This window comes from Colius striatus, chromosome 10 (genome assembly GCF_028858725.1).
Source record: "Colius striatus isolate bColStr4 chromosome 10, bColStr4.1.hap1, whole genome shotgun sequence".
In the NCBI taxonomy this organism is placed as follows: Eukaryota; Metazoa; Chordata; class Aves; order Coliiformes; family Coliidae; genus Colius; species Colius striatus.
This window is the reverse complement of record NC_084768.1, coordinates 12,330,897-12,344,385: the sequence shown is the minus strand read 5'-3', so window position 1 is coordinate 12,344,385 and position 13,489 is coordinate 12,330,897. Positions and strand designations below refer to the sequence as shown.

At 37.2% G+C, this 13,489-nt stretch overlaps 1 protein-coding gene across 2 annotated transcripts in view; it reads right to left on the bottom strand.

Moving 5' to 3' along the window:
* Window positions 1–13,489, bottom strand: part of VAV3 (vav guanine nucleotide exchange factor 3) — a 154,020-nt gene that overhangs the window by 58,030 nt on the left and 82,501 nt on the right. Inside the window, exons 16-17 of one of the 2 annotated variants that reach the window (XM_062003205.1) lie at window positions 7,649–7,750; window positions 6,123–6,223 (exon numbers count right to left, since the gene is read on the bottom strand). In XM_062003205.1, coding sequence (XP_061859189.1) covers window positions 6,123–6,223; window positions 7,649–7,750 — 203 coding nt within the window. The remainder of the gene's footprint in view (window positions 1–6,122; window positions 6,224–7,648; window positions 7,751–13,489) is intronic. The other variant, XM_062003206.1, reaches the window with a different exon arrangement.

Sequence of the window (13,489 nt, the reverse complement as noted above, 5' to 3'; positions counted from 1 at the left end):
AGATTGGAAAACGGGAATAAGCCACTCCTCAGGGATGCAACAGAGCAGCTGAATTTACATGCTAACTAAATAGAGAGTAAATAAGAAGGATACACAGTAAACTACTCCCCTCCCTATTTTAAAAGAAAATTCTAAATATTTAAAATGCAGAAGCTCTAAAGTAAACTGTGGAAAGGAGCTGTGGGACTACCTACTCCTTTCTGGTTATTTAGCCAGTCATTGCATACTCAGAAGAAAAGAAAGTCGTGACCTAGAAGTACCAAAGTGCAGGACTCTGCACAAAACATCAAGCCACCTAAGTGTCTTCTGTTCACGTTGCACAAGGATGGTTACTTAAACAATACAGCTCAGCCTGTGTTGCAGTTAAAGATGAAGTGGCATAACTCCAATGAACATTCTGTGATTTGTGCATTTACTTGTCAATTCTGTTGACATGGAAGGTTTGAAGAGAGACAGCAATTTTGCAACTATTGATCAAGTCAGCAAAAAGATAAACAGTGAAAGCTGCTGGTTTCTTTTTAGATGTCAAAAACACATGCTTTTGATGAATAATCTCTAATGTACTGCAGAAAGTAATTATTACATAAACAGCATGGACTGTGTTATTGTGCACACATATTACCATTTGAAAGCAACTCTACACTTAACCCATTCTTATGCTAACATGTTCTTTCAAGTTCATGACACAGTTTCATTTTCCACCTAAGGAAATGTAGTACTTTTTCAGATGGAATTATCCAAGGGGGAAAGGAATCACTCAGAAGTTAACTAAAAAAATACTACTAAAATGCCTAGTTAGTGTTCTTCTAATCCATTTATGCCTTGATAAGAGATTCTTCTAACATTCCTGGGAACAGCAATACAAAGAAGAAAATTTTGTGGCTTTAGCACTTCATGTAAAATATTCAAAACATTTTCAGATTCTAGAACCATTATTGGAGATTCATCTAATTGAAATATTCAACAGTCTGTGGAACCAGCAAGCATTTGCCTGAAAATACTTAATTAAACATAATTGGATGGACTTGGAGAAATTCCCGTCTCACAATGAAGGGTTTGTTAATTCTGTTGGTTTAGACTAAGAAATAGACTAGAGTTCTGCAGTACTATTTTATATTATTTACTATTTTATTTTAGTGGAGTGGCACTAATCAGTTCATAGGATCTCTGCAAAAACCCCAAGGGCCGCAAATCAACCTGTACAGTGCAAGTGGGAGTAGAGTGTTTCTCCCTTGGTGTCCCCTATGCTCACTTACCAAAGACTCCACTCTTAACCATTTCCAACTGTTCCAACTAGTGGGACATCATCACCAGACAATTAGAATTTTCTTGTGCCTTGAAGTAAGGGATAGGAATGCAGCTGAGAGGGCAGAAAAGGTAGAACGGGAAGAAGACACATCCACATGAGCTGCTGGTGAAAAGAACACCTATATCCTTATAAATGGCCCTGTCAGAAAAATGTGCACCATGTTGCAATCCTTATATTTAAGCATTTCTTAAGGCCTTGTAATTAAGACTAGACAATCAGACTTGAAGGAGTTCATCAGAACACTGGTAAAAAAGAGAGAGTATGAAGGATTTCAAATCACAGAAAAAGTGATAAGGCATAAAAGTAATATACATGATGAAAAAGCAGAAAACTACTTGGGCGTGTACGAAGCAGCATTTCAGGGAAAAACAGTTAAATCAATAATAATGAAAATGACCACAGAAGACTTTAACCAGCACTGCTGATTTACTATAACAAGGGCAGGAAGAATAATAAAAAAACCTACAGGCTAAAAACAGACATTTTGCTCTATTTATTAATTCAACTAATTAACTCTGCTTCTCTTATCACTGCAACTGCTACAGTCTGGTGAACTGGCCTTCTTTGAAGCAAGACATCTGAGGAGCTGGGATATGTTTTTGTGTAAGGCACAGCATGACAACACAGCTATTCATCTTCAGATTTTGTCACTGTGTCTCTCATAAGTGTATCGTCTAAATCTGACACATTAAATTTGTCATTCTAAAGGTTTCAGTCTGTCTTTGAATGTCTATCTTTTGACTTTTCAGAAACTGTGACTTGGAATAAAATATAAAGAGATGTAATATACTCAGGGAGGTTCTAAGCATCATTTCAGAAAGGCTAGGAAAAACATCTGCTTAGTGGCCTAAAACAAAACAAAACCTTAAACCAAACAAAACCAGAAAATGCCAAGGAAAACTCAAATGCTTTTAAGAACACTAACGGTATACTCTTATCCTGTTTGGAATTCTGATCATCTCTTTTCAAATGCACATCTAGAAATAGAAGAGGTCTACTGAATGGGAATGAAAGTTTAAGGCATCAAAAAAGTTCCACTTATGAAGAGATGATAAAATTGACAGCTCATCAAATTAAAGAGTACACTAATAGGTCATGAGAAGTTATAAAATAATTCCTCATACAAAAGCAATCACTCAGGATGTTGATGGATTCTCCTACTAAGGCACCCTACTAAAATTCCAATGAAAAATCAGCTCAGTGAAAACTTCACAGAACTCATTGCTCAAAAACTGAAATGCAGTTAGATGTTTCTATCACCAAAAATCAGGAACCTATGAAAAAACATTAACAAGATGTAAAATCTCTTATAACATCAAGAAGATAAACAGAAAATTTCAACAGGATCAAGGAAATATCATCATTCCCAGGCATTGTCTGCCACAGAGGATTTGCACTTTCCTATGAAGCAAGCGGAATCACCCACTGCCAACATGACAGGACACCAGATTAAACAGACCATACATATATCGTAGGATATATGGATACAGACATACATATGCCATGACTGTGGCTGTAAGTAATACCACATGGCAGGGGAATAATAATGTCCAGTTTCCTAAAAGGTTGATTGCATTTCATGTGCATTATACCCTGTGAAAAAGGCTTTAAGAGTCCCCTGGAAACAAAAGAAATACATACTGATAAAAAAATAAACGTCCCTGGCATTTTGCATCTATTGAAGCATTCCAGCTATGCTCCACAATTTCTTATCTAATAGCACTCCTGGGTCACCTTTGCCCGTTTCCCACAGGAGCAGCAAATGGCACTACAATTTACCATAAATTTATTTCTCTAAAGATTTCAAAAGCTTCACAATTAAAACTAGGTTAGAATTTTGTGCATGGAATCGTGCTTTTTCCACAAAATGCAGTGAAAATGTTGAATTTCATGTGACATCTTTGTGTCAGCATTTCTTTAATAAGATTTCATAACTTAGCAGGCATAGCAGATAACTTATAGAAGACCTCATTTCTCAGCATAGCTCTGGGAAAGTGAAAACATAACTGCAGAATACCATTTCTATTCAAGTTGCACAAACCACTATTTAAGAAAATGAATCGTCCCATCCCTTTATTTAAGAGATTGAATTGTCCCATCCCTTTACGGACTATATATGGAAACAAGAAGTCCTCAAACTTTTCTGTACTTGATGCACATTTTGAATGGGCAGCACTGTTCAATCAAGACTTCTTTCTTTAAGAAGTGAAATTAAGAGTAAAAACAGAAAACAGCAGAGAAATATCTCAACATTTCCCTTCCTACTCATTGTCCAAAGTTCCTCATTAGGTGGAGGGAGGACATATTCTTAGCCAAGTGGGAAAAGTCATTTGTCCTTTCCATACTCATTCATTCATAGAGAATGGCAAAACTATAATGTAGAGTTTGGTTATGCAGCTATGATCTACTCTCAGAGCAGGCTGCAAGGATCTCCTGTCAGTGCTTTCCATGAGCAAGTGGAAGATACACAATTATTCTAGCTTGTAATGGAGCTATAGAAACCTGGGAACCTTTGCATACAAGAAAAAGGAATTAAAGCAAAAAGAGAAGATGGAAGAGTGGACAGAGCGCCGAATATCTAGGAACAAGCTAAACATATAACACAACAGTATCTTAACCATCCAGTTGCTGCCAAGTCCCATTTCTAATTCCACTGAGGACAGACTCAGCACACTATCATTTCACCAAAATCAGGGCAATAATTTAATGTAAAATCAAAAATAACTTTCTGTTCCTTTGAAGTTTTAAGATGATAATTTATTCCAAAGAACCAGAAATGTCTTTTTCCCCTCTTTCTTTTGTGCCCTCTAGCAAGTGCATAGAATTACCTGACTATATGCAGGAAAACTGCAAGAAATCAGACCTTGTGTTATCTAGGCATTTATGGTCATTCTTACTGATACACATTACACCATATGTGTCCACAAATCTTTACGGAGGAACAGTCAAACAAGCTCCTGTCTCCTGGGGTGCCAGCTATCCAATTAAAGACTACAAAAGCAATTAAAACAGAAGGTGCAAAAGGAAGGAAAAAGTAGTAGTAGTAAGGGTGGTTTATACCACAGAAGATAGCTCTCTTCTACAGAACAGGATATGTTTTTCCACCCTATTAATTTAAACATAATTGCTTTAAAATATTCAATTGATATCATTTTAAATATTTATTTTCTGTAGAATATCCCAAGGAGACTCTGGGAAAAACTTGTGTTTCAAGGAAGAATTCAGTGAGAAATACTGCGATTGCTTGTGTGGTTTTCAGATCTACAAAAATTCTAAGTGCAGACATGGAGAATTGCCTGCAAGATCTCCAGTACAGGAATGCAAATGAGATAATAAAAGTTCACTGACTGCAGCACAAGTCAGTGCCCACCATTCAGATCATTTCATAAAAGAATTCAACAGGCAAATAGCAGAGCGAGCCAAAAGCCAAATAATAGTCAGGAAATAGCACAAACAGGGACAAAGACATAAACAAGTTTACACAATTTGAAAGGGACAAAAAGCTAGAACGAAAATCTTGAAGAAGAAGCTTAATGAAGACCAGTGGATGAAGTCCTGATGTAATTCAAGCAGCAAGAGAGAGAGAGTCTCTGTGCAACAGCACTTTGTAAACACTGTAGATAGTCACATCAGAAATTCAGTACCCGAATGGAGGAGGTTGCAGTAGCCTCTGCGAGGTATGCGAGACACAAGAAACTTCACAAACTAATACAAAATGACTCTGGCAAGGAACGTACAGGTTTTAGAGAAGCAAGAGGCACAATGAATTAGATACTTCTCCAACATCTAAAACTACATTTTCCAGATATTAACGTGTTCTTATGTTTTTTCTTGTTCAAATACATTCAAACACCAAAAATTCAAATGTGTTAATGGGGAGGGAAATTAGGGATGGAGGTGGGTAGAATTGTTTGTCAGTTGTCCCCCTCATCAGTACCAAATCATCTCTAGGAAGAATGAATAGCTAAGAACCTGGACAGATGCAAGAGTCAAAAAACAATTAGAGAACTGCAACTATGTGACTAGCTGGCTGGAGTATAACAAACTCTGTCACCAGTTGACTAGGTACAAGGAAAGGGAGCAAACTACAAGAGCCGACATTTGGCATTTAGCAGTGGGAGATCCAGAAGATGTCAGAGAATTGTAGATACAATACTGAGAAAAGGGGAAGAGATCCAATTTGGAGTCATATCTGAAGGAGACCAAATGGTAGATGAAGTCAAAATTTTGAGTCCTTCAGGTCCCAAAGTGACAATGGCCAGGTAAGAAATTCAGAGTAAGGCAATGGATTAAAAGAAGAGGGGGTAAAAAATGGTCATTAGATGTGGGAAGCAGAGAGCCATCAATCACCTTTTTGTGCATATTGAGTGGACAGAAACCATGGAAACCAAAGTGATGAAAGAGGAAGATGACGCAACACAAAGAAACAGCTTTAGGAGCCAAGAGGAAAATATGAAAATTGACAGAGACACAAAGGGAGAACCACAAGGATGATAGATGATATGCCATACAGCAGGTGTGACATATGAGAAGTCTACGATTAAAACAAGAGCAATCTCTTGTTGTATACAACATTGACGAAGAAATTGGGTTTGACCTATAACAGTTCTCTCCTGCATTTGAACATTTCAATTTAGTAGCAATAAAAATCCCTATGAATTCTAAATGCAATTCTAATTGTGCTTATAAATGGTAGTTTCAGAAGTATGTATGTTACAATAAACACAAATTAGAGGTAAATTAAACCTTAATTATATCTACCAAGTTTTATGTCCTAATTAAAAATGGTATTCTAACAGTAAAAATGACTTACCACCTGAATTAGCTCTGCCACAATTGTCTAATCTTCCTAAACATTCTTTGTGTGCTCCAGCTCCACACTTAGAACATAAATAGCCTTGATAAAATGTTCCCCTGTAAAATAAAATTAGGTAGTGATACATTAGAGGTGATAAATTCCACACAAAAAGGAAATAAGAGACATGACAGAAGGTATTAGAAGTCACTTGCTGTTTTGCATAATGTTAAATCCTCAAGAATAAAGTGACAGCTGACAAGCAGCTCACCTGCATTTCATCACTACTGGCCATTTGAAAAAAAACCACACACAACTAGACAGTTCTTCTGGACTACTAGTAGAGTAACAAGCTCCATTTCACTTCAGCTCAAAGGAACTTTGGTAAGGTATACTTGAAACGGTACCATTACGTATTTATCCCACTACAGATCTACACTTCATTTCATCTGAATGGGAATTTGCCTAGATACCATGTAGAATAAGACCCACTTCAAATGACATGTAAGTGTGAATAGATATTTAAGCATTAGGGAGTTTATAGGCTATATTGCAAATATTCTTGACTTCAAATTTGTTCATTCCATTTAAAAAAAAAAAAAAGAGAGAGAGATAGAGAGATTCAGGTACATTTTAGTTAATATTCAGAGCTGCTAAGTAAGGACTTTCTTTACCCTAAATGTCCTCCAATTCCCCTTAATGAATTGGAACCTGAATTTGAGTATGAGGAAATTGATTTATTTTCAAATTTCTGCATGACTTTTCTCTTAGGCACAACTCACTGAACTGCTAAGAGTTATGTACCTATGAGTAACTATATGAGTTCCATTTACTCGTGTATCTGCCTACTCTTCACACTAGAGTTGTCTGTTCCCAAGATTTCTGACAACTTTGGGGTGATTATACATCTCAGTCTAATGTGATGCCTTCAGCTTCAAAGGAAAATGGGGTGTCTCATATAGAACACGGTACTTAACAAGTTAAACTTGAACAAAATGCACAGTAATTGCTATTTACTGCAGCAATTTCTAGACTGTTAGTGATGAAATATACTTTTAATTACATGCAGAAGCTCACTATTTTTAAGAATTGAATACACAAACTTATTTGTCTTTAAGCAGAAAATATAAAAATATTTTACGCAGTCTTAATTTTTTTTGCTTACTGCTACACATGAATGCAAGATCTTCTAGATAAAAGTACAGGATGTAATACTGTTCTTCACTGCAAATGCTTCTAAGACTAGGCACTAAGGTTCAGATTTTTTTAAAGTACTTACACATTAGTTTGTTTTAAAATGGATTGTCATTTTAAGCTTCAGAAGTGATTTAGGCACTTCATGAGGTAAAGTCCAGTAGGCTCTTAATACAACTTATACATTCAAGGGTATGTCTGTATATCACAAAGTAGCACTTGGGGATACTCAAACTACCTTCAAGCAAATTGTCATGCATATGCAGAACAATGCAGCATCTCCTGGGTTGCATCCTGACAGCAAGAAAAAACACAAACAGAAAAATCCCACCCAAAATTCAAAATCTTACCTCAGAAGCATCTGACAGACTTTGCAAGACGTCACACGACTAAAAGTATGCATTTTGAACTCATGAAAGCTTGTGTCGGCATAGTCTGGCCGAATGTTTGACCTAAAATAAAAGTAACAATACACAAACAATTACTTCCATTTACACTTCAATGTTTATCACTGAGGGTGAACCAGAAGATAGGGACTTTTCCACACACCTTGGAACAAAATCTGAATTCTGATATGCAAACCTGACCCTTAAAATACACTCTGTAACTACCTTAGCTGTCATAATAACTAGAAAACTACATCAAAACAAATGTCGTCTGATTTTCATTCCTGTCCCAGTAACTAGGATCACTTCATGGACCTAAAAAAATTGCTCACTATTTCCTTCTCAAATTTTGTGTTATGTGGATGTACAAGGAAGAGGAGCTCCTACTGAGAACCACCACATTTGAGTAGCAAATTTGAGCAGCAAATTTGGGACAGTTAGGTTGCTATTATGCAGGAATACATGGGATAACATCAGCGATTTCAAAAGCAATTATAAGATATTTACTGGGGTTTGGCTAGTCTGTCTTGAATGCATTGCCCAATGTCTACAGCTGTTGCTGAACACTGTTAATTTAACATAGAATGTGAAAGATCACTACTCAGGCTGGTAAGATAAGAGCAAACTATTGTCAAGCTTTCTCCCAGAGATGAAATTTATGTAAAAAGCAGTGGTCCATTACTGTAGATGTGTTTTGATCCTCCCTACTGATCCCTTTTAAAATCAGGAGTATCATTTTAAACCTACCCTCTCATCATTTTGTTGCACTGTGACTATTTGTAGATTTATTTCTATTTTATTAAGTAATCCATTCAATTTTTTCCTGTCATCTTCCCCATTTCCAAGACTGCCATTTCAATAACATCCCAAAACTACCTTAACATTGTCAAAGCCAGTAACATTGAAACACTAAATGCACAAATTAATATTGAGCTAGACTGTGTCAGCCAACAAGAAATATATGTGATAAATATAAGTTTACCTATAATTTGTATTGGAAGGCTTAAGGTTACATAAATTTCTGGTGTTTTTCTAGCAAAAACATAAGGATGCACAAGAACTCAAGTTTGGGAAAAATCGCTGAGGGCAGAATTACAAGAACATTCAGCACTGAATTGAGAGATCAGAAGCTTTTCCACCTCACAAAATCACAAATTCATGTATTAAAGTTGTAGATACTTATTAAATAAATTTCATTTTTATGTATTATAAATAACTTCCAGAGTAGAACACAGACCAGCCACGAAGTGCAATGAAACACAAATACAGGTAACCATGCAAGCATCAATCTCACCAGGGCTGAATGAAAAGGCTTATGAAAAAAACATTTTAAGAATCTGTTTAAGTAGGTAGTGTCAGAAAGGTCACTCTTCTAATCCAGTTGCTGAAAATGAAACTGTACTCCAAAAGCAAATGGGATTTTGCTTTTATGGTTGAGAATAACCTTATACTCAGTTCTGTTTTAAGTAGCTCACTAGTGTCTCCCTCTGCTATGATATGCAAGATGTCAATACCACAACTTCTTCTAACAGGCATTGATACTATCCATTCACAGCAGGAAGGTACAGTTGTATCAAGATAAAATTAATCTCAAAAGAAGTAAAGAACTTTTTAAACCAGGACAACAATACATTATTTTGGGACTATTAGCTCCGCAGAGCAGGTCCAGTATTTCACAACACATTTGCCAAGGGGCTGCTAACATCTCTTAGGCTACACAGTTAACCATGGACAATCCTGAAAACTCCCTAGAACACATGACACTACTTGATGCTCCCAACAAAAGCTGCTTTTGGTTGACTGTTTTATTCAGACCAGGATAACTTGCAACACTGCTTATCAGCCTAATCACAGAATGGTGAAGGTTGGGAAGGACCTCCAGAGATCATCCAGCCCAACCTCCTGCCAAAGCAGGTTCCCCTTGATCAGGGGGTACAATGTGCCCAGGAAGCCTGTGCCAGGGCTCCTTCGCCTCAACACCAAAGCCTCCCCTAGCTTTCCAGTGCAACTTCCCGTGTTCCAGCTTGTGCCCATTACCCCTTGTCCTGTCACTGGGCACTACAGATAAAAAGACTGGTCCCATCCTCATGACATCCACCTTTTAGGTATTTTTGTTGATTAAGTCCCTCAGCCTTCTCCAGGCTAAACAGCCCCAGGGCTCTCACAGTCTCTCCTCATAGGAGAGATGTTTCAGTCCCTTGGTGGCCCTCCACTGGACTCTCTCCACAAGTTCTCTGTCACTCTTGAGCTGTGGAGCCCAGAACGACACAGGACTCCACATGAAGCCTCAGCAGAGCAGATCAGAGGCAGAGGTAAAACTCTCTCAACATGCTGCCCACACTCTCTTCGCACTCCCAGGTCACTCTCCACAGAGCTGCTCTCCAGCACATCACCCCCAGCCCGTCTCTGGTGCAGCGGGAGTTGTTCCTCCCCAGGTGCAGGAGAATGTGCAGAGACCCATCAGATGTGAAAGCCTATCTAATTAATCCTAACCACCTGACCATTTTTCAGGAATAGATCAAAGAAAAAAAAATCAATTAATTTAACTAGAACAAGATCAATCTTCAAAAATAATAAGCACAGGGAATGAAAAGAAAAAAAAAAAAGAGACAATCTCATACAGGCAGTTGCTTAACACAAGCATATGGCCATAGAACTTGCTTTCATATGTAAAAATTCTCCTCCATTCTTCTCTCAGGCTATCTTCCACAAAGACTGAAATACATGAACTACTGAGAATACCTCCTATTAACAGAACAAAGATGATACATTGTGTTCATTCTTCTTTATATTGAAAGTAATGTCTGAGTTCCTCTATATTTTATAAAGCCATCCCATTTCATTTTAGAGTCAGTAATAGAAAAAGTTATTTGTGAGAGGAAAAGAACCATAGGGCTAAAATGGCAAAAGGTGCAGCTGTCACCCCACAGACCAGCTGCTGTCAAACAACTGCTCAAAAACAAAATTCCCACAACATCCATGTTTACATGAAAGCAAAGCTTCCAGTCATCAGTATTGATAAACACATCAGAATGCATCAGAACAAAATAAGAAATAATATGCTGATTGCTAACACAGAGTACAGTTACACACAATACAGAAGGATAATTAATTATAGAAAAAATAAGAAAACAACTACTGCAATAATAAAAAAGATGTGTAATATCTAATCTAAATGCAGAGGTGGAGTAAGAAAAGATTGGTAGGAAAATATACATTGCAGTGCTAACTGTGGACAGGAAAACTCTTGCACATTCTAGTACGTGATATACTCATGCTGCATCACAGCAAATCCAGTTCTGTAGTCACACTAACAAATCTAATCAGACAAGTCTGAGATACCCGAGATGACACACCGTAGCAGTATATCTGTAGTAACAAGCCTTTTAATGTAACTTAACTAATCTGGGGGGAGGAGGTGATATTATAGTTTTCAGTATATTGCTTCTCATCAAACCAAGAATAATGCAAAAATAACCCATCGCAATACCACACAAAAGTTCCCAACTAGAAATTAAGCAGAACTAATCTGTGATTGTCCAAGCCCAAATACCACAAGGACCATGGGGAATTTTTTCCTCACAAAACGTCTCACTCTGAAGAGCATATATGATTTTCAGTTTTTAAAAACAGTAAATAAAGTTGATAACTTCAACAGATAACCATCAGTCACGACACAGTATCCAACTTTACACCATCATGTCCAACTATAAAGAAGCTTTTACAGTTACAACATTCAAGCTTTACATTGACACCCTGAGAAGACAGACCAGAGCTGCCACAACACAGTAAAGAAAACATTTCATCTTTCTCAAATCTTCTTCTCCCTTCTATTTCCAAACTTATGGGCATGTTCCAAAACACAGAAAAATATAGGTCAGTTTTAATTTTAAGCTTGACATTAAGAATACTTTCTTCATCAGTAGGAGGATTTCTTGCCAAGAGATCAGAAAAAAAACAAACAAAAAAAAATCAAAAGAAAAAATAAGACAAAACCACCCACAACCACACAGAATTGTTATATATTCAGATACATAGAGACCTCTCATAGGCTCTCTCAGTCCTTCCAGAACAACTTCTACTATGGGGTGCCCCAGGCTCATCACAAACTAAGTGTTTTATCCCTTTCTGCTGTCAAACAGTCTTGATGAGTAGCTAGAGCCAGTCACTCATATACTAGAAATACTTTCTCTGATGTAAATAATGACAGAGAACACGTTCCTCATTTTATGGTAGAACTGTCTTATTTTTACAAGCAATGTGAGGAGTCAAAAGTAGTTTTCCCTTCCTCTCGTCTACTTTTTCCCCAGGCTGTTTTAACTCCTACACTCTAGCAGAGACAAAATGTCAGGATACAGAAACAAGAGTAAATTTGTAATTAGGAAATTTTATTCAATGCTTTCCTAAATTCAACAGCAGAGTTTGAGTAAGGGACATGTACGAGTGCCCTCTCCTGCACAGTGCTGGATCCCCATAACCAGATTTACTCCAGTCACTACAGCCACACCCTCAGGCTGTCCCTGAGACTTTTGAGTAAAGCTTTCTCTTTACAAGTTACTGACAGAATATTAGTCCCACTGGGACCAATTCACTGCAAGAGTACTAACCCAGAGACCTGCAGATGCTTCTCTTGCTAGTCTCCATCATTTGGACATGTAATTCTTGTCTCTGCATCAGCCATCGGAGACACCATTCAAGGAGCAGAATGACCACCTTCTTCAGTCAGTCCTGCATCTTTGAACAGATCTTTTCTCTATCAAGTTTACAGGGCTCAGTGTATAAAAGAGTAACCAGGTATCTTATTCAATTGACCTTGTTATCATTGTCAGACTTTGGAGTATTGCACTTCTGCTGACCTTGTATGTATGAATTATTCTCTTTTTAAAAATACTTCTCCACATTCACAGTGTCACTTCTTTCTATTGACTTTTCAGAAGATTCAGTTGATCACAGGCCAACTCTGTCTTCAGCCACCCACATAATGCAACACGTTTATAGAGGGTGTCACATTACCAACAGTCCCACACAAGCTTTTGCAGTCAGAATTCGTTCTTGTAATAAACTTTGCCTATACTACTGGCACAGCTGACGACAGAATAGTGCTGTTAGACAAAACATCTAGGCACCTATTCCTAAACCTATACAGTATAGAATAAATTCTCTCTACTATCCAGCCTCAAAAGACCAAAATAATTGTGCATATGAATACAATTGAACACATGAAAATACAGTGTTCCAACACTCTCCTGTAGTGGCTGGGATAACAGATCAAAAACTTAATCTTCCAGCTACAAATGTATCACAACCAAAACCTTATAACTTAACCTTATAACTTATAACTTAAGTCAAAACAAAGCAATTAACCTTGACCATCTTGACATGTGAAACTGTGTACATTCCATACATCATTTTACAAATTGAAATTAGATGACATCTTCGGTCTAAAGTGTTTCCAAGACACATTGCAATGAAAAGTGTACATTAACAATATCAAGCAGCTTACATGGGATTGGCTACTGTCATTTCCTTACTTAACCTGTACTGTGATGATAAAACGTGTCTGAATAGCAATAGCATACAGCAGGCTTTTTGGCCATCCTATAGCAACTTTTTTTTCCATCAATATTCTTACATTTCTATTTGTTTCCAAAATGAAAAACCATATAGAATATATTTTGCAGGAAGTTGAATTACAGATGAATGTCATTTCTTCAGTAGGCTAAGCAAAAACATGCTTTCTTTCACTGTCAGTTTCAACTGCAACTTCCTCTACACAGGTAAGGCTTAGGAAATAAAATGCACCAG